Below are 20,237 nucleotides of genomic sequence, written 5' to 3' on the forward strand. Positions count from 1 at the left end.
CCGCCCTAGAGCTGTCGGCATGATCTCGATGTGTTTTTTCCGTCCTTCCGTTTGTGTGATTGCGTGCGAAAATCGCGTGTGACCCTTACTTCTTTTTGGAAGGTCCGAAGTTTAGTGGCTCAAGTTTAACAAAAAATAACCCTCGCTAAAGGTTCGTGAAACCGGGTACCTTGCTTTATGATATGAGTACACGCTGCTTCAGTGCGTGTTTTTCAGCTGCACCAATTTTGTCGCCCGAGTTATTGGACTTTAACAACTATTTAGAATACAGCAGTACCAATCGCACTCATTGCTGTGTCATGCAAAGGGCCGCATAGACTGCCGCTCCGCAAAAGGCGGATGGCCTTCCGCCCGTCACCTATTGGCTGCTCAGTAGCTGCTCAAAGTGAGCAGCCAATGAGAGACGGGTGAAAGGTCACCCGCCTTGTGCGGAGCGACAGTGCGGCTTGAGCGTAAAGTGGCGCTCGAGTATTTGAGCGTTGTCTGCAAACAGTCATTTTGGCAAGGACTGCCTGTTCTGATCGCATGAAACAGGGTGGTCTGTGATGTTAAGCTACAGTTTGAATCTCTGCGTGGCGATTGTGCTGACGATCTCTTTGTGCGCTCATATTTCAGATGTATCCAGAAAGGAGAAAAATGAGTGAAGCTCATTTCTCGGGGCTGCCTTCGCAGAGCAACATTTACGGCATGACGACTCTAAACATTGGAGACGCTAACAAAGTGCTGGTGTCTTGCCTTCAGAGAAACGTGTTCTGCATTGAGTACACCAGGAACAAGAAGAATGTGTTAACGCCCTCCTCCCGAGAAATACACTTCACATACCTGCCAGGTACTTATCGGCATGTGAAAGGAAAATTCACTTGGACACAGCTTGCACACAATTCAGAACATTTTGCTTAACCTGGCTGCTTTGATGTGTTTGCAGAGGGAGCTGATGTGATTGCCATCGATGCATTCAGCAAGCCAGTGCCCGACAACTTAGACATAATCATCGGAATTGCTTTCATCAGGGTAAACGTGAAGTTTTTTACATTATTGTTGACTATTCATTCACTGCAACAACAAAATTATAGACAACACTAGCACTTCGTGTTGTCCCTTTCCAGGAGCGGATGCAGTCACTCATTTTAATGGGGGATGGTCGCCTGAAGTAACATTGGAGAGGGGGGCGTGGTCATGACCTTTTGTTTTTACTAGCTAAAAACTCCTTCATAGCATAAATACTGTTAATGTGTGTTCACAGTGGTTTCACTCATTTGTGATGAATGAGTGAAACTACTGTGAATGGATGATAGGAGGTGGACAGTGTGCAATGAAGTGAGGGGGGGTGCTGACACAGACTTAGGGGGGGGGGGATTGCTTCTACTACTGCCCCCTTCTGGATCCACCACTATCCCTTTCTTCATCACATATGCTCTTGAAGTCATAGAGTTCCTTACAATATTTACTACAGGGAACTTCGGTGCTGCGATCCTTCAGCCCCTATGAAAATGATGGGTACTAGTACATGAATTTGGCTAATCTTCATGCTTGTGGCTTCAAGCACACTTGAGGATTTGTTTATTGTTGTGTTCTGGCCTTTGTTTCGGATGAAAGAATGGATCCTGATGAACTTGCTGATTTGAATTGGTGAGCATAAATAAATTGTAGTAATAAACTGGAACTGCTAAACGTCTGTTGAACTTTGACTTGCAACAAAGCAGTTCCAGGCATCACAAAGCCAAACGGAGCTAAAAAAAAAATTTGGATCAGAAAAATCTGTGTACTACCCATCATTCCCATGCTGGCTGAAGCACCATGTGTTGCAGCTCCCGTAGACACTAGCGCCAGAGCTCCGTCCAGTGGTCAATACAGGAAACTTGCATCGCCCCGCCGCGGTGGTCTAGTGGCTAAGGTACTCGGCTGCTGACCCGCAGGTCGCGGGTTCAAATCCCGGTTGCGGCGGCTGCATTTCTGATGGAGGCGGAAATGTCGAGGCCCGTGTGCTCAGATTTGGGTGCACGTTAAAGAACCCCAGGTGGTCAAAATTTCCGGAGCCCTCCACTACGGCGTCTCTCATAATCATATGGTGGTTTTGGGACGTTAAACCCCACAAATCAATCAATCAATACAGGAAACTTGCAGTTACCAACTGGCCCACACCCACAGCCTTCTTAGTTTTGAAGTTACTTCTGATAAGGTGACAGCGATGCATACACATGGTTTTTTTATTCACTGTAACTGTCAAGAATCACTTTATTCAGTTGTTGGCATTTGTGAACTAGTTATATCACTAACATTATATCACCTACGCAAGTAATTACAGATATCCGATAGGCATACGATGGGACGTACATTTCGGATATTCCGGACATTGATCACATGTCCACGAATGTACACAGTATGTCCGACGGACGTACGGTGTACATTTTGCTGTTTCTTGTAGCAAAGTCATCCTTTGTAACTTCACATGTTGCTGTTGATGTCCGCACGGGCACGCTTAAAAAAAAAAAAAAAAAACTGCCTTCTGTCACTCGGAGACCGGCTCAGGTTGCATACTTGTGACGTGACATGAACACCCTACTTTCCCGTGCCACTTCCCTCAGTGTGTGCCGCTGGTCAAGCAGGTTTCGGGACAAAAAGCACAATGGCGCGCGTTTTCTCTCAACACATCCAGAGGGGCACGGTTAGCATGGCTAGTAGGTTCGAGGAATCTGAGCAACTGCGGTGCACCGCTTGTTGAAAAGTGTTGAGGCTAACGCATGGAAGTTGGCCTATGTGATGACTGCTATGACGCACTCGATCCGCATTTTCGTTAGTTCACATTTGATAATAATAACACTAAATATATTCTTTCTTATGACATACGATACACATATTGAATCAACCGGATTGTTTTGCCTCAGGACGCAAAATTATTTGGCATCCTGGGATGAAATGCGCGTGCCAAAATTTGAATGAATTTTATAGTAGCTTCTTTTAACAGAATTTTACAAGGTTGTCACCCGGGATTCTGCAGATCTCTATATGTTTTCACATTTTAATTTTAGAATAATTGATTAGCAAATGCACATATCCTTGGCATGTCCTTATATGGACAGCCAGTCAACGTTCAAAACTTAATGTCCAGTAGGACATCGAGCTCAGGCGTCCACAGAACAGCTACCGGGGCCGTGGACTTTCACCGTACGACCATTGGCTATCCGTGTTGAATATTCATACGGCTGGACATTTGTATTCAGAATGGACAGCCAGCGGATATCCGTGGTTACTTGAGTATAGTTAAAGGCTCATTATGTTCAGGTGAAGCATCAAAGTGATAACAGCATTTAGTGTTGCCCTCAAACTCTTGCATCCAATTACACTGTAACATTAAACTACATGTGAGTCTCCATGACACAAATTAACTGCTGTTGTTTCAGAGAACAAACACCCTGGCAACTATTAAGCATCCCAAAATGCAGCCTTTATAAGCATCACATTACGATGATGCACAAAATGAAACTTAATGAAACTGCTTTAATACAGCATTAGGAACAAGCACTGTATTTTTTTTCTTTTAGCCTGGAGAAAATCAGCTTGCTAGACATTATCTCAACATCTATTCTCAGTCAGAACCAGGGTGTGGACTGGATCTTGACAGAATCGCACGTAAGCATGCATAGCCTCTTCTTTCCAGAAAGTTCATCAGTGTCACACTCATGTACACAATTCATTCAATGCAGAGGGATGTCAGAGTCTCGAGCTCAACTTCATTCCCTACCAGCTCACTCATGCGCTGTAAGTTCATAGCATAGCGCAGTATTTTTTTATGGAAACAATCAAAGCTCAAGCTCTGCATTGCTCTGTTCAAACAGGCTGTTCCCTAACCAGGCTTGCCAGAGAAGTGGAGAGTTTGTGTTCCTCCTCTGTGGGAGTGACTGCAGGATACATCTTTTCAGAGAGGTTTGTTGTTCTATTCATTGTTCACTGGCACTATTTCTGTTTTGGAAAACGTCACACATTGGACCACCAAATGACCTTAGTCCTTTTGTTCATGCATATACAGGACATACACCAGACCTACAGCGAGATTCCAGTGGAAGATTACTTTCCAGAATTTGGAAACATTCCTGACATGTAAGGTCACAAAAGCATTCTATCTCGCCCTATTCACAGGGAATAGTGCTATTCAGATCGAGCGAACTATGATGCATTGTGGCAAACTAACAGGAGCTTTGCTTCTGCCTTTGATGTGACTGGGTGGTTGTTTAATTAAATCGCTAGCATTTCTGTTTTGTACATGGGGCTGCAGTGTCTTGGCAATGGATCTCAAATACAAGGATGAAGACAGCACTCGAATTTCAGCCATTGGATGCGAGAATGGATTTGTACAAGTTGCGGTGACCTCGCAAAGAAGCAGCGGTATGTTTGTGCAATTTTCATTTGTTAGTTTTCTTATTTTGCATAAAGAACCTGAACGTGAAGGATTATGCATGGAGTGGGCTGTTCAGTAAATGATATCTCGCTCTGTACATTTCTGACCTGGAAAGATTCATAGCAAAGCTCATAATGAGTTGTTGCTGCAGTGCTAGTCAAGTTTAGTTTGCATTTTCTTCCGGCACTTTGTGTTCAGGTGCCCTGGTGAGGCAGTAGTGGTGCTATTTACAAACTAGCAACACTGTTTTTTTTTTAAATAAATGCAGTGTCTTGTAGCACACTTGAGTACAGTTGCCATACATTTAATACATCTATATTTAAAACACCTAACAGTAACTGATCTTTAGTCCTCCTTATTTACATACATGTTATATCTATCATTAGCATTTCAGTTCTCTCCTCATGACTCATGATGCACTTTGGCCATAACAAAGCAGCGCTATGATGTGGTGACCTTGTGCCACCAAACACCATACCATCATCATAAAGACGTCCATGCATGAGAGTTGAACAATACAAGCTTTTCTTGTGAGTGTTTCTCTGAGAAGACCAGAGCATTACATACTAGGAAGAATTGTAGTAAAATGAATGTGTAACTTTTTATTTTTTTTCCGCTGCCTATAGGTGAAATTGAAATAACATCATCGTGGCAAGTTGACTTGGACTCACCAATCTCTGCCCTGCATCTCTTTGAAGACAGTGCCCACTGGCCGTTGCCAGATTACATAAATCACAGTAAGTTCTGAATGTAGTCAGCACTCTGAAGCTCATATTCTTTTCCAGGGATGCCAATTTTATGTTTGCTGCTGCATATCTTGACTATGACAAAATAAGTTACACAAGGTCCATTCTTTGTCTCATCCAACTTGTTAAATTGTTAAAAACTGCTGTTATGAAGTAACTAGTCCAGCAACACGAATTTCACATTGAATGCAATTTTTCAGGCACTGAGGCCAATAACTGTTTTTTGCACATTACAAGGTGATTTAAGTGAGGGTTTTCATCATAGATGAAACAGGATTTGCTCAGAAGATGCATCAGCAATAGTGAGCAAGCAGGGGTCAGCAAAATTGTGTAATAAAAATAAGAGGAATGCACGGTGTTAGGTAGGAATGCACGAATAGTAAATTTTACGTTCAAGTGTTGTACAACAATGTGGCCAAACAATTTCAAGTCGAATAGCGCGAATAGTATATATCACATATTATATATGTAAAAAAATGAGCACGTTTATCGTTACTCAACTAACCTGCACAATTGGAACAAGTCGTGTGTGAATTCCATTCTTTTTGGTTTGTAGTGAGGTGGAAACAACTTTGAATGGTAGCAGGGTTTCACTTTCAGTGGGATGCAAGTGATATCAGGTGAAGTACATTGCGTTTTAATATTTGCTATACTGAGAGCATATCAGTCTGTGTAACAAGCTTTTAAAGTTGCAAAAAATGAATAATCGATGTGAGAATATCATGTCCATTTAGCCTGGAAGTAAAACTTTGCGGCAATGTGGTTTTTATGTGTTTTCACGGCATAGCATGCATGCACTGCAGTGAAGCCACCTTTACAAAGGGGTTACGTGATGTTTAATACATTTTTTCGTTCATTTCGCAGACTCTGAATGATTTAGATTTATGTAGAAACGAATTCAAATACTGTAATATTCATTTGAGTATTCATACATGCGTAGTGTTAGGTTATGTTATGTTGAGTGATGGTGCATAATGTGTAGGGCAATAATTGTTGGTTTATTAAGAGTGGCGAATTGAGTTTTATGAGATGGGAATTGTGGTCAAAGATGGTAAATTGGACTAAGTGGGGTGATGAAATCAGAACATTTTCGGTCATAGAATGGGGTCGTCCCATGCAGTTGATAGATAATTATAAATAGCTGGGAGACATATATTTCTCGTAGGGAACGTCAAATACTGTGTAGCTTGCAGCTTTATGCAGTGTAAATTGTACAGTTAAGATGTCTTGATCAGCGAGCTGGCATTACAGTCTCTATTATACAAGTGAATATTTGGGAGTGCCAAACACAGAGCTACCATTTGTAGACATTAGTAAGTCTAAGTGACATACGAAAGCTCTCGTGTTGGTGCGAAAAACTGATTCACTATGATGAGGAGGGAAATGTTTTTGACCTTATTCACATCTCGACAGCGCTGACACTCCGCAGATCGTATAGTTGTCTTCACTTTGCAGCCGAACTTGCCAACAACTGCAGCTCGGATTCAACACTGAAAACGCACCTTCTCGTTTGCCGCGCGCTGATTTCTTCATTTGTTTACAGGTGAGGTTGAACCATTCCACAGCAACACTCGAGTGTACAAGGATTGTTTGCAGTCATGTTGTGCCACATGATAACTCATTGGCTTTTTGCAAACTGCAGTGCAACATCAAGTTCTCTTTTAATACCTTAGCCATTTCGTAAATTCTTTCTCCTTTAAAGTTTGTTGTTTTTAATATGGTTATAATAAATGTAGCTTATGTAGGTGCCTTGGTTCATTTATGAAATAGTAAGTAAAATAAAGAATTTAATGAATATTACAAACATTTAAGGCCAACTATGATGTGCTTGAGATTTACAAAGATTGTAGAAAAATGTCTATGCAAACAAGAAATGTATATAATAACAACCTTACCAAAGGGTTTTATATGCCCTTTCACTTGTTTGAAACCGATGTGAGCGAGTAAAACGTGTTAAAAGCAATATGATGCTAAATAAATAAAACGATGATATTGTGAAATTGAAGCAAAGAATAAGGCAGTGAATTCTTATCCGAGTTCCCTCTGGTGTTGATCCTTCTGAACACACTTTGTCTCACCTAACCATACATTTACCATCTCTATTCCAAGTTTTTTCATGGCTAAACAGGCAATCATAATTCTCAAGTAGGGGTGTGTGAATAATCGAACTTTCGAATATTTTTCTAGTAGTGTTTGTGATTCGATTTACACTGGAGTTTCTACCACTCGAACTTCCAAAAGACAAATACAGCCGACGTTTGATTAGCAATGGCCCCTTCACATTTTTTTATATGCTTCATCTTATTACATCCTCGCAGTGCAGGGAAGCTGCTTTTTTATTGCTTTGGTAGCAAATGTATTGACTCAAAAGACGCCGATTCCAACATAAAGATGTACTGCGCCGTTACAGTGGCCCCTTCATATTTTAGTATGCATCACCGCATCACACCATGGTATTGTAGCAAAGCTACTTTTAGGGCTCCGCTACAGCCATAAGTTGATCGACTAGCTGAGACGTCCCCCGCTACGCCATCGATTACCAAAGAGAGGGAAGACCACTCAACCCCTTTTCTATCCGGTTCCCTCTTGGCTACGTGTCTCAATCACTTTCCACATACAGGGATTTGTGCTGGGGCCGGGAAGTAAGAGACGTCACGGCCTGTTCCTGTTTACTGATTCATTTAATTTATTACTAACTGCAAACATTGTATACCCGCGTACATAATCCACTACACAAAATTATGACACATGATTTAGACACTCGCTACGTTAGACACAGGGCAGGCTCATAAAGAAAGTAACTGCAACAACACAAGGTTATGCATATATAAAGCAAACACACGACGACACAAATGATGAAGTTATCAATTAATAAAACCGCGCAATGTCTCAATATGCCGCATCCCTTCCCGCAAAGCTCATTTATGTAAGAGAGGTGAAGTTCGTTTCACAGAATGTCCATGTAGTCCGGGCCTCGGAGTTGGCTGCTCGAATCGGGGCCGAAGGTTGGTTCTTGGCGTCGAGGTCTGATCTCTCCAGTTCGTCAGCATCTTCATCGTCTTCGTCATCGTTGCGTACGTCGTGCCTCTCAGTGATTTCCATCTTAGCCCTCTTTCGTAACCCTCTCCATTCACTCGCCTCCTATCCCTAACTTTCATTCCTCATCGTACCGTCTTTGCCCCAGTCATCATCTCATCGACTCTCATTGCTATCTCTTCGCACCGTTATCTTCCTTTTCCATTCCGTCTCTCTACCATCTCGAGCTCATCGCATCGTATCTCCGACTCTCCCCGTATCGTCTCGTAGTTCCTTTTTGTAGGACCCGACTCCGCCCTACCGGGGCACCAAACCAATCGCCACTATCAACGCGGCATATTTTCTTGTCAGTCAAAGTGTATCATCTTCGACGGCCACCCCCCGCGACCCACACCGGTAGAAAACCCTCCCCCAAACAAAGTCGAGCAAGTAACAATGTACAAACTCAAGCCTCAGAGAGAGAGATGGGCGAGCTGTCCCAAGACACTTTAATTACGGGCAAACAATGGTCCCGATGCTTCCAACAAAGTGCGATGCCTGCAATGGCCAACGTCCGGAGTTTGCAGTGTTGTGCCGAAAAGTTTTCGGCCGAACCAATTTCCCCGGTTTCTGGTACTTGATGAGCCGATGTCCAGAACGAGTCTCGACGTCTCCATGCAGCTCGGTGTCTCCCGCGAAATTCTCCGTAGTCGCCACTTCTTCGTCATTCAACGCCGCGGGTGGCCATCCGCGCAGAACGCAGTAATGAGCCCTGGAGCCACGGAGGCTGACGGAAAGTCACGTCGGACCCGGCACAGGCGCTGCGGCAGGGTCGCATTCCCCGAACCAACAAAAGGTGCTCTGCTGCTCCCCCATGCCACAAATCTGAAGGGTGCGCGTGGATTACCTCCACCGTACACTGTCACACTGTCTGTAGACGACAAGGCGCCGCCCGGTCCTCGTGTTTGCGCAGGGGGGCTTGCGAGAACAGTAGAAATAATCTTTCCAGGTACTCCACTCCGGAATGCCCATTCGTTACACCGAAGGTTTTCTTTTCCTTTTTTTTTATGCGTGGTTTTAAGAAACAAGCATAAACATCTTGAAAGGACCGAAGTTCTGTCCCTGTTTGCGGGGACGTCACATAGCGAAAGCATTGGTTCGAACCTACTCGGCATAGGTGAGGACTTAATTAATACCATTTCCAACCAAGAAGTTCATAAAAATTGGACAAACATTTTCAGCATCTGAAATGTCAGATTCCTTTATATATTGATGTGAACAGGGCAGATTAGCAACTCCAAATAAAAAAGGAAGCACACCCTTGTCTGCCAAATGAAATGGGCCTTCACAGATGTTGAAATAGTCTTTCTTTTCCCGTGTAAGGTATTGTCGACACCACGTTCGTTGCGTTGCCTCATGCTTGATAAAACAACTCGGGAACACCATCCTTTGAGCACTTCACGAACTTAGCCAAAAGAAACACTTCCATGCTGCCGTCTCATAAGAATGTGTTTGTAAACGCGAAGCAGCTTGTGAACAAGGCTTGTCCTTCGTCGCGCTGTCGCCACTGCTGGTGATGACCACGATGTTGATGACGATGAAGAACAAGTGCGTTCCAGACCACACATTATCTTTCTGCCATTACGGCACAGCACATGCGGGGTAGCCACTATACGTAATGACGGGAACGATGACGCTGATGAGGGTGAAGATGATGGCGATAATGATCATAAAAGCCGACTGGCTTGTGCAGTATATGACGTCTTGATATGCTCTACAATGCTTTTCGTATGACTGGAAACAATCAACAACCACCAGGGGGAACGAAACGTGCCCAGATCTCGTCTTTGCCAACTTCAGGCTAGATCCAAGACCACAAAGCATTAATAATGAAAGCAAAACGAAATTCACAGCTCAACACAGAATACTAGTTAGGAAAAAATAAACATTGTATACAACCGTACATCGGTCGGCATTCATTTACATGTGCGAGTGGTCAATGTCGCAGGCGATTTATGGTAACACCGAATGATCCCACAGCTTTGCCCACTCATCATCATTCACTTTGTGGATATTCTGTGACTTTTTTTCTTTCTGTAGTTTTTTCTATTATTATATACATTAATTATTACTATAGATAAATAATTATTCTTAGAGGAGCCCTAGCTAAGGGCTCCACCAGCCTTAGCCACCTGTGCAACCTGCTTGATCAGTCTGTCTTAAATACTTGCTTATAATTTGTGTCCAACTCAAAAGTACTGCAAATACATAACATAATGTGGCTAAAACATCCACGATGAATAAAAAGAGACAAGAAAAACGTGCTACGAATAAGAAGGCATATGAGTGTGGCCGCTATTTCCGCTGAGGTTGAGAAGTCAAAGGGGTGTACCGTGGAGCAGACATAACCAGTAGTGTTTCATAATGCTACGCAGTCGATGCAGTGGGGGCAAGGAAACACTGTCATGGACTGCCAAGGGCACCTCCTCTCCTATGTCAATCATGTGACCTCCCCCTTGTTTCCCCTCTCACCAGTTGAACTGATATCCTGAAAATAGGAAGCTGTGCAAGCATCATCTGATGTGAGATTGGCACTTGAGTGTCACTTGGAGAGGCCTTTCTTTCCATGAATGTGAAATAGGCTGATGGATTGAGAGTGTGCTTTGTGTAAAGGTAGATAAAATCGAACCCAAAGACCATTAACTTATTATTGTGTCCCCTTCCCTACCAACAGGGACGTGCTTGACCGAGGCTTAGAGACGCACGCCATACTGCCTTGCAGCGATGACTTTGATTCTGTCGTCTGTGGTTGCGTTGCCGATATCGACATGGATGGAGTGAATGAAGTCATATTGGGGACTTATGGTCAGGTGTGTATCGAACCTCTCAATATGTTTTGTGCGCACACTTTAACAGTGGAGCTCTGCAAGCCGGGCGTAGGATGTAATCCGTGGACTCGACAAACCTTGCCTTAGCGATGACGGCATTCCCAGAACATGCGTGGACGAGCTTAGATGTGTGAAATTATGTGCCGCCGCCAAGCAGGCATGTGCTCCCTTCGCGCTCTTATACATTGTCGCATTCGTCTTCTTTTGCTTTGCTCCCAGAACACGAGCGTCGTTTTCTCCAGCACAGAATGCAATAACTCTGATGCGTGAGACGAGTATAGAAAGGAGAATAAATGTTTAGAAAGAGAGACATGCTAAGGGATAAAATTTCTTCACAAGGCGAGATATGAGCTTGTATACACATGATCTGAAAGCGAGTGTCTTAAGCACTAGGCTATCTAGGCACGCTAGCAGAGCATAGCCTTGTATAGTATAAAGTAGCAAGGGAGTGGGAAAGGGAAGTGAGAGAGAAATATAGAGGGAGAGAAAGAAATAGGAATAGCCAGAGAGAGAGGAAACATTTATTGTACAAAGGTTTCTGAGTGAAGATGGGAGTGTCCTTTATTCCAAGGACCCTCCAGCCTGGACCGCCTGCCTGGTTTGAGCGACGAGTCGGCACTGGTCAACCAGGTTACATAAGAAAAAAGGTCGTACTGAAAGAATGAAACAAAAAAAGAAACAAAGGAAGAAAGAAAGAGAACAGTTGCAAAAGAGGAACAGCTCAGACTACTTAGGTGCCCATCAGTTCCGCTGTCTCTTCAGCAGTTCCCCAGTGCCAGCTGCACTAATTTTTTAAAATGTGACTTCTTTGCAGGAGGTGCTTGTGTACAAGCTGATGGGCCAGGGGTCAGGAAAGAAAGCCTATGCATTGCTTTGGCATCAGACGGTCTCCCATCCCATCCTCTCGATGAAGTACATGGACTTGACAGGAGATGGAATTTGTGAGCTCCTTGTGCTGTCCACCAAGGGGCTGCACATCTTACAGGCATGTTCTTTGTTCCTGTTCTTGCTTCATATCACACGCTTGTGTCAGACAATAGAAGAGAGACAAAAAAATTACAGGGTCCCTATACATTTGGCTATGATAACTCAGAAGGCAAAAACCATCTTCTTTTTCTTCTCAATCAATTTATTGATGCTACCCTGCCCCCTTCAGAAGCTTTCTGCACCTCACCTGCTTTCGAATTGTCCCCGTGATTGGCCTACCTTTGACCTAGCGACAATCATGTCACAATGTGACGCCACAATGATGTAACAAATTTTGCCAACCTGTAACATCATCATGTGGTAATTTTTCGCGTTACTCCTATTGGCGCCAGGAACGGTCGATTTTCACATTTGATGAGACTTTCGACTTAATAAAGAACAGTAGACCCTGTAGTGAGGGCAAGTACGATGTAATGTTGTATTTACGGGGGGGGGGGGGGGGGGTGACGGCTGAAATTGAATTGAAAGCAGTTTCTGGAGCAGCAGCATTTCGAGTTTGTAGCGGAAGAGCCTTGACTTGGAGCAGTTAGTGGCATTTAATATGGCATCTAGAATCTTGACAATAAAGAAATTCGCAACAACTTGGCGGGTCAAGTACACATTTCAACGGCTCACATACGCATAACAGTGAAACAGCCGTTGGAGTTATTTTAACAGCTGATCAGCAGGTATGACCTACATTACATTTTTATGTACTCAGCAGCAATTATAACTAATTGTTGCCAACAGAAAATTATAACTAACAAAATTTAGGGGATTTGCTCAACTATATTCAATTGCCATAAAATGTTTAAGAAACAAGAGACTAGTTTGTTTGTATGCCACATGTGATCAGTTCCATGCATTTAAATTTCTTTGAAGTAATATTTCCCACACTTTCCTTAATTCATATTTCCTGGCTTCTTTATTGTTATCTTCATATATACAGTCAAACCCCTTTACAAGAAACAGTAGTGTAAGAGACAAATGGGTATAACAGACACCAGTGTGCCCGCCTTGAAATAGGTGTTACCTGATAAGAAAGTGCATATATGTTACCAGCCTAGCCGCGGCGGTCTTGTAGCTCAAGTATTCGGCTGCTGACCCGCAGGTCGCTGGACTGAATCCCGGCTGCGGCGGTTGCATTTTCAATGGAGGCGAAAATGCTGTAGGCCCGTGTGCTCAGATTTGGGCGCATGTTAAAGAACCTCAGGGGGCGAAATTTCCAGAGCCCTCCACTGCAGCCCCTCTCTCATAATCATATAGTGGTTTCGGGACGTTAAACCCCGTGTATCAATCAATCAATCATATATGGTGTCCTGCTTATAAGAAACACCTCATATAAAGGACAAGAATTGCTCCCTGATGCATGTCTCTTATAAAGGGGCTCAACTGTACAGCAGAATGTTCCATGGAACTTGAGGGACTGGGAAAGCATGTTCTGCTTAACAGGAGTTTTATTTATTTTTAAAAAAGGCATAAGCACACAGCAGTCAAATACAAAATTAACTATATTACAGGCACTTGTTCCATTTATGCAGAGAATAAGTTTACACAATTTTTCTCCACAACAGTACGAATGTACACACACACACGCTACGGTAATGCATTAAATCTGGAGACACCTTCAAGCATCAGAGTTCTTGTACATCTCCATGCACGCTGTATTGCTCACGAGTGCAGGCAGTGGTGGCTTGTGCAAGTTGTGAAATCAGTGTTGTTGCATTCATGCAACTGCTTCTTGTGAGACGAGTATTTTCATAACTAATTATTTCTATGCAACAGCTTTTTCATCTTCATACTAATATGTAGTAGTTACACCTTAGCCGACAAATGTCGTGTACAAAATTCAACTCTGTCATAGTGGGATATTGGTCTGCATTATGCGCTAGCCTCAATATGTCTTAATATTTATGAGATTCTTTTTCCCGAATTTACCAGCGCTCTTGTTAATGTACTTTTACAGCATGACCTTCGAGAGGCAACCAGCATATGCATGGAAAGAATGGAAAAGATTGCAAAATTTTTGAGTAAGTCTCCAAGCACGCTGGATTGAAGAGCCAGAGAAGAAGGCATCTGGTGGGTTTGAGAAATTCTGTGCAATTTATTCGTTGTATATAGTACAAACAGCACAATTAAAAGAGCTTATTTACAAAAAATAAGAGTAAGTATATAAGAAACAGTCTTCCACGACACGATGTAGCTACTTGATGCGATAGAGCATCTTCCGCTGCATGCGGTGTTGGATCTCCCCTCGTCGAATCATGTAGTGAAGCACTTTGTAGATGGCGCGCTCAGGATATTTCTGCACGAGAAAATACATTAGTGGGTGTTAACATGACAGCGACTGCTTTTGCAGCAGGTCCTGCATTAGAAACTTTCACGAATGTTGACTACTAAGAAGTTTCCATACTAATGTGATACCCATGCCAAAGTTTTTATTACTGTTGTTAACAGTTAACGCTTATAAATATTACGTAGTCAGCCACATAGCTACGGGAAATTCCTGCACATTTAAGGGAACGATCAAAAAGGCATTCATGCTGTCGCTTGTGTGTTGACGATGGTTGACATTGCTTAACAGTTATGCAAGATTAGGTTGCAGAGTTATGTCTATTCACTCTAAATAGCGCTGAGCAGCAGCAGGAAAACGTCGATAAACCTACCTTTTTTATTATTCACCCATGACGTTTTTAACTTTTGGTTTTTTCTGCCTGTTTTTGCATATGACTTGTGGAATAACAACATAGCAATAAAGGCAGGTAACCTCCCTTATCAAAGTCACATTGTTCACAAGATATTGACAAAAGATGCACGAACCTGTTTGACAAAGTCTTGCACGATGCTGTGCTCCGAGACCTGAGAACCAATAGCAAAGCGACGCTTCATCTGTCCTTCGATGCGCAGAAGCATTTCATGTTCATCTTGTGTCTGGAACTCTTCGGCACCGGAAAGGTCTCCGGACAGTGCAGCGTCCAGTGTCGAAACCTGAAAGAAATTCATTGCCAGCAAATGACGTTTAAAAGACCTGACGCTTAAAAGTTTAAAATAACAAGGACATAAAGGGGCCCTGAGACACTTTTTTGAGCAATTATGAAATTAATTCACTAGAAAAGCGTTTTGCCTCAAATTCAACGGCTCAAAAATTGTAAGAATCCATCCAGTACGAACGGAGTTACAAAGATTTGTCACACGCTGCAATTGCATTCTCTCTTCTCTCGTTCCGACGAAAGTGCTGGAAGCTAAGCAGGGAGGAATGGAAGGGGGCAAACAAAAACGTCACGCGCGCCTCGTGAACTTGAGCACTTTTTTCTTTTTCTTTGAATACGCAACTTTTTTCGTGCAATCGCGCATGCTTGAGTGGAAAAGTTACAGCCTCTCACGGCGATCTCTGTAACAATTGAGCACGCCACGTTTAAATCAGCCAATGACTGATAGATGGGCAATCTACATGTGATTTTTGAGCTTGTTCTGTCATTTATCAGGAGAAGAGAAAACAAGTTTTAGCTAACTGAAATATTATTGTGAAATCCAGGCTGTGTTCTGCACTATAACATTAGGCTCGCGTGTTGTCGGGAGCCTCTACTACCGATCGGCAGCGTTTTCTGACCATGCTCAAAAAGTGTTGCAGGGCTCCTTTAAATGCAGTTAGGTATGAGTTTTCAGTCAAACTAAATACAGCCAATGTTTTTGGACTCCCTAAGGACCGCAAAATCGTCTAGGGTAAAAAAAAAAAGGTTTTTATTGCGGTCAAGTCGCCACAGCCAAGTCCGAAGTAGCTTCAATGCCTCCCAGTACACCCAAAAAAAGATGCGGTTTAAAAAAAAAATTCGTTAACCTCTGGCCTAGGACAATGAAAATTTTAGCAGTATATATAGGGTCTTAGGCTGATTTCAAATCTGTAATTAGTTTTATATAGCAAGTTTCAATTTTTATTTTGTGCCACGACAATGTGTAAAATAGAGCTCACTTTGGACAAACTTGTTATGCTATTTATTAAGCCTTTATGACATATATAGCACCGCATTAACTGTAGAATGCATCAAGAAAGTGCATATATACCAATTTTTTGGACGATAAAAATTGTTTTGTGAGAACTCTTAGAATCCTCAGCCCAGAATTATTTGCTTTACGTTTGTTATGTTATAATTATACAGGCGATATGAAGTCTCAAAAGAGATACTTGCACCCTTCACATGTTCAGAAATATCTGGGCAAAATTTCATCCTGATCTGGCTATCAGAGATGCCAAAAACGTGATGTCTAAACTTAAGATGTCACCTAAAAAATGGATCTTGAGGAAAACTCATTCCAAAGGTATAAGTCAAAGCTTATCTATGCAGTAGATATCTTTCTAAAAATGATTTCTTCCATCATGAGAGCCTGGCAATCATTATGTTGAGAATGCACCTTTAGTGAACTCCTCACGCCAAACGCAATGGCAATTTCCAGGGGACTCTTAGAGCTCTTTTTAGGTTTTAGTAGCCACCTTGTGCTCTTTAGGAGATATTAACATACCTCGAGCTTAATTTCAATCTTCAGTTTTTTCATTGTGAAAGCAAATAAGTAATTAAAAAAAAAACAACTTGCATTTTTAGACTAGCACATGCCCAGGTTCTTGTGAATACATTTGGTACCTGCCACGATCCCTACTTAACTATATGCCAACAACTAACTGCAAATTTGCTTCTAGTGATGAGTGCCACCAATACCAGAAAGGTGTAGAATAAAATCTGGCCTTCCCGCATAGAGTGTTCGAAGACAATGATGCCGACCCAAAGGCTGTAGCAAAAGAACAAGCGACACGTCCAGTTAACCGCGATGCATGCGCCCACATAAATGATGCGCCACCAACAAAAATCTCTGCCGACCTGCAGCATTGGCCGCTGCATGAAGCTGATCGTTCCTAGTTGTGTGTAGGACATCACTAACTAAGCTGATGCAGTCACTGCCAGGGCTTTTGTTGTAACATATGCCTGCATTTGTCATGAAAGTGTTTGTGATGCCCACTCTGTTCCTGACCGCACAAGAGTGCAGCAACGGCGAGCTGCCTTCTTTCATGAAAGCAACGTGTGTGCATCACGCAGTATGAACAGCAGTGTGGCACGTTTGGGTTGTCACCTATTAACAGCGTGCTATATGCATACAACTGCGCTAAACCGCACGCAGTACTGAGCAGTCAGCTGAATACGCTCATCATAGAGGGTTGTCTGCGATTGAGCCATACCGGCGCGTTTCCAGCCTGCTGCCATCATACCTCCGCATGTTTCCGGTGCTTATGCATAAATACATCACCACAGTCAGAAAAACTGGACACCGAAGAGACAGCGTCTGAAATTTCAGATGTTTTATAGATTGCTGTCTATGGAGCTTGCGACGGTGTCGCAAAAGCTTCCGAATTTCAAAGCACGTTTGAAACACCCAATGTTTTTAGAGAATGAGAAACGACGTATACACACACACACACACACAGTATTTACTCGTGTCATGAACAAACTGGCAAAATAAAATAAATTTGTCCGCTGCAGCCCCGCTAAATGACACCTGGTCCCTTAAATCTCTTTAGTTTTTATTATTACGCCGACCCCCTTCCGCTAGGGTGGCTCACTCCTTCCCCAATTTCACCCGCTGCCGTGCGCCGTTTTGTGCTATCTGTGCGCAGCACATCCTATGTCATTTTTTTAATCATTATTATTATCTGTGCACCACAGCGGGTTTCACAAACGGTGTGAGTGTAGAGACATCGCAGCTAATAAGCACACAGCGAGCAAAGGTCACGAAACTGCCCGCGACAACCAACGGTGGCTTTTTGCAAATACGGAACTTTAAAGCACATCCACGTTATTTTCGAGAGACGGCGACAGGGTTGGCTATCGCCGTGGCTGTCGCGTTACATTTACACCCCCAACATTGCTCCCATTTTTCCAGAAAAGAAAAGTGCATTCGTTACGTGAGTAAATAAGATACATAGAGAACAGCTTAAGTACGGCCTATGCGTAGTGCATAAGTCACAATACCCTTTACCCATGTGAATGTTGTGGTGCATCATACTGATCCCTTAGCTAGCATTGGCAAGCAGCTGCAGGACCTTGTGCTGACAGTCGTAGACCTTTTACACTACCACGTACCTGAAAGAGTCTCAGTGCCTCGTCTACGTGCCACTCGGTAGCAAATGGCTGTAACTGCATTTTGGCCAGGGATTCAGCAATACGCACAATAGCCTCCAGCTGCCTGCAATGGAGCAAGCGTGAAGCATTAAACAAGTAGCAATAGAAGATAGAACAATACATCCACGCTCTCTTCACCATGCAGTAACAGGCGATGCTACAAGTAACAGCATTGTAGCAGTCTGTGTGATGGCATCTGTGGAATGTCTTTGTACGTTACGACTATTTCACAAGAAATTATCATTGCCTGTGGACCATTGCGGAACATGATGCACCTTCTTGGTCATGACGCAGGCAGTGGTGCCTTGTACAACTTGTGTAAGAGGCATTGTTACAGTCATGCAATTTGCTGGTTGCAGGATTCATATTTTCAAAACTGCGATGCTTTCTATGCAAGTTTTTTTGTTTGCATACTGCGACCTTTAGCATATGAAATGAATGTTACACCAATAGCTTTATTTATTCATGTATTGATTACCAATACAGTCCTAAAGGCATTACGAGTGTGTGTGTGTGTGTGTGGAGGGGTCGGGTAGGGGGCAAAAACAAAAGAAAGAACACATTGCAGATATATGCATGTTATAAAAATAACTAATATCATATAAAAGAACACAACATAAGTATGGTTCAACAATGACAATTTCACAACACTTAGTACATCCATTTGTTAACTCATGAGCGATTTCACAACATGGAAAAAAAATAAATCATTATCTGTTATATTTACCAAGGCATCTTCTGTTATGCTGTTCCAGTCTCTTATTGTTTCAGGAAAGAACCGTGTGTACCGTATTTTGCTTATAACTGACACAAACTCTACTGAAAGCAGGGAAGCAAAGTTCAGGATTGGGCTAGTTGGCAACGGGCAAGAGACAGACGAGAGAACAGAGATATCTAAGTGTTGTCTCCCAGCTCATGGTTTATTGAAAAATGTGCACAATTATGTATATACATCAGCACGCCACATCACCTGATCGTGCAAAAAGAATTGTCTAACCATCATAAACAAGTCAAGCAGAAAACGCTTATCGGACATGGCAAAACACTGTACAGAAAAACCAACAAAAGGCATATCGATGCTGTCACTAAAAGCTAGCTCTTTTGGGGTCCAAGGGCTCACTGACACAGTTACCCTTGGCAATAATTGAGGCCTCAATGATCACTATAATTTGATTATATGCATATTTGCAACAATTATTAGTGATCAATTGCATTGAGCGCGAAATTGCGCTCGTTGTATTTCGTGCTGTATTTTACTCGACCTGTGTCAGTATTTACTAAGCGCATCTTTGAAGATGCAACATATGAATGGCCATAGACAGTATAATATTTACAAGTTAACAGGCATGCCAACAATACCTGACAGTGATCGGTATGTTCGACTTCTTGACTGATTCTTGCTCGTGTTCTCGAGTTCCATTTCTCATCATGACGTAGCGGTTCTTGAGCTTCTCAGCTGCAGTATCAGACAGCCTCGGCCCACACTTGCTGCAAGAGTTGAGCATTGCACCTATAACTTCGCATGCTATACTTATTAACTTAACATTTTATTGCCAGTGACTCAGGGGTTAAAGATTGTGGAAAGTCAAGCCATAGTCATTTATAATCATTACTGTGAATAATAATTGCACACGTTCAGTGAAATATAACGCTAAGAGTACTTTACACAGTGCCAATGACAGCATTTGTTTCGTGCAAGCACATTTGCTACACCTGATTATGCAAAACCAGCAAGAGACGGAACATCACACATTTTTGAAATGGTACAAAAGTGCCATGTGTGGGCATCATAACATGTTTTCTCAGTGTTATTCTGTGACACCATGTCTGAAGAAATAAATCTCGACTAGCTGTTATGCACTGAACAATCTTAGCTAGCCGACTCCACAAAGCACTGCTTCTACTCATACACAGCCTTACACATATAGTAGTGTACACAGAAACAGAATACATACACACATATCCAGAATGATGCCTTCAAAGAAAGCATTTATTGCAAGGGTCTCAAACACGCTGCTTTCGGGACGAATACGCCGGCCTTTCAGTACTGGCCCGGCCC

The 20,237-nt window shown here is 42.7% G+C and overlaps 2 protein-coding genes across 3 annotated transcripts in view; one reads left to right on the forward strand and one right to left on the reverse strand.

Annotated features, from left to right (window-relative positions):
• LOC119166890 (KICSTOR complex protein kaptin) lies at nucleotides 1-14,173 on the forward strand. Of its 2 annotated transcripts, none has more exons than XM_037418280.2 (13): nucleotides 1-151; nucleotides 616-829; nucleotides 926-1,011; nucleotides 3,543-3,630; nucleotides 3,705-3,759; nucleotides 3,837-3,924; nucleotides 4,028-4,098; nucleotides 4,274-4,383; nucleotides 5,023-5,133; nucleotides 6,598-6,685; nucleotides 10,892-11,027; nucleotides 11,860-12,030; nucleotides 13,978-14,173. In XM_037418280.2, exons 2-13 carry the CDS (start codon nucleotides 616-618, stop codon nucleotides 14,065-14,067), a joined length of 1,308 nt encoding a protein of 435 aa, XP_037274177.1. In that variant the 5' UTR covers nucleotides 1-151; the 3' UTR covers nucleotides 14,068-14,173. The 2 variants fall into 2 exon arrangements, with proteins under 2 accessions (XP_037274177.1, XP_075723671.1); XM_075867556.1 differs by lacking the exon at nucleotides 1-151 and adding an exon at nucleotides 518-538 and having other exon boundaries at nucleotides 13,978-14,083.
• The window catches only part of Mcm5 (Minichromosome maintenance 5), a 23,425-nt gene continuing 17,279 nt past the window's right edge, over nucleotides 14,092-20,237 (reverse strand). The window contains exons 13-16 of the mRNA XM_037418279.2: nucleotides 19,538-19,666; nucleotides 18,140-18,242; nucleotides 14,832-14,999; nucleotides 14,092-14,316 (exon numbers count right to left, since the gene is read on the reverse strand). Coding sequence (XP_037274176.2) covers nucleotides 14,215-14,316; nucleotides 14,832-14,999; nucleotides 18,140-18,242; nucleotides 19,538-19,666 — 502 coding nt within the window. The 3' untranslated portion in view covers nucleotides 14,092-14,214. The remainder of the gene's footprint in view (nucleotides 14,317-14,831; nucleotides 15,000-18,139; nucleotides 18,243-19,537; nucleotides 19,667-20,237) is intronic.

Source organism: Rhipicephalus microplus, chromosome 6 (assembly GCF_043290135.1).
Source record: "Rhipicephalus microplus isolate Deutch F79 chromosome 6, USDA_Rmic, whole genome shotgun sequence".
Lineage (NCBI taxonomy): Eukaryota > Metazoa > Arthropoda > Arachnida > Ixodida > Ixodidae > Rhipicephalus > Rhipicephalus microplus.

Bases quoted from the DNA above. Each gene is read 5' to 3' on its own strand.
- LOC119166890 (XM_037418280.2), top strand. From the start codon at position 616: ATGTATCCAGAAAGGAGAAAAATGAGTGAAGCTCATTTCTCGGGGCTG. The intron at 830-925 runs GTACTTATCGGC...ATGTGTTTGCAG, and splicing joins ACACTTCACATACCTGCCAG to AGGGAGCTGATGTGATTGCC. The intron at 4,099-4,273 runs GTAAGGTCACAA...ATGGGGCTGCAG, and splicing joins TTTGGAAACATTCCTGACAT to TGTCTTGGCAATGGATCTCA.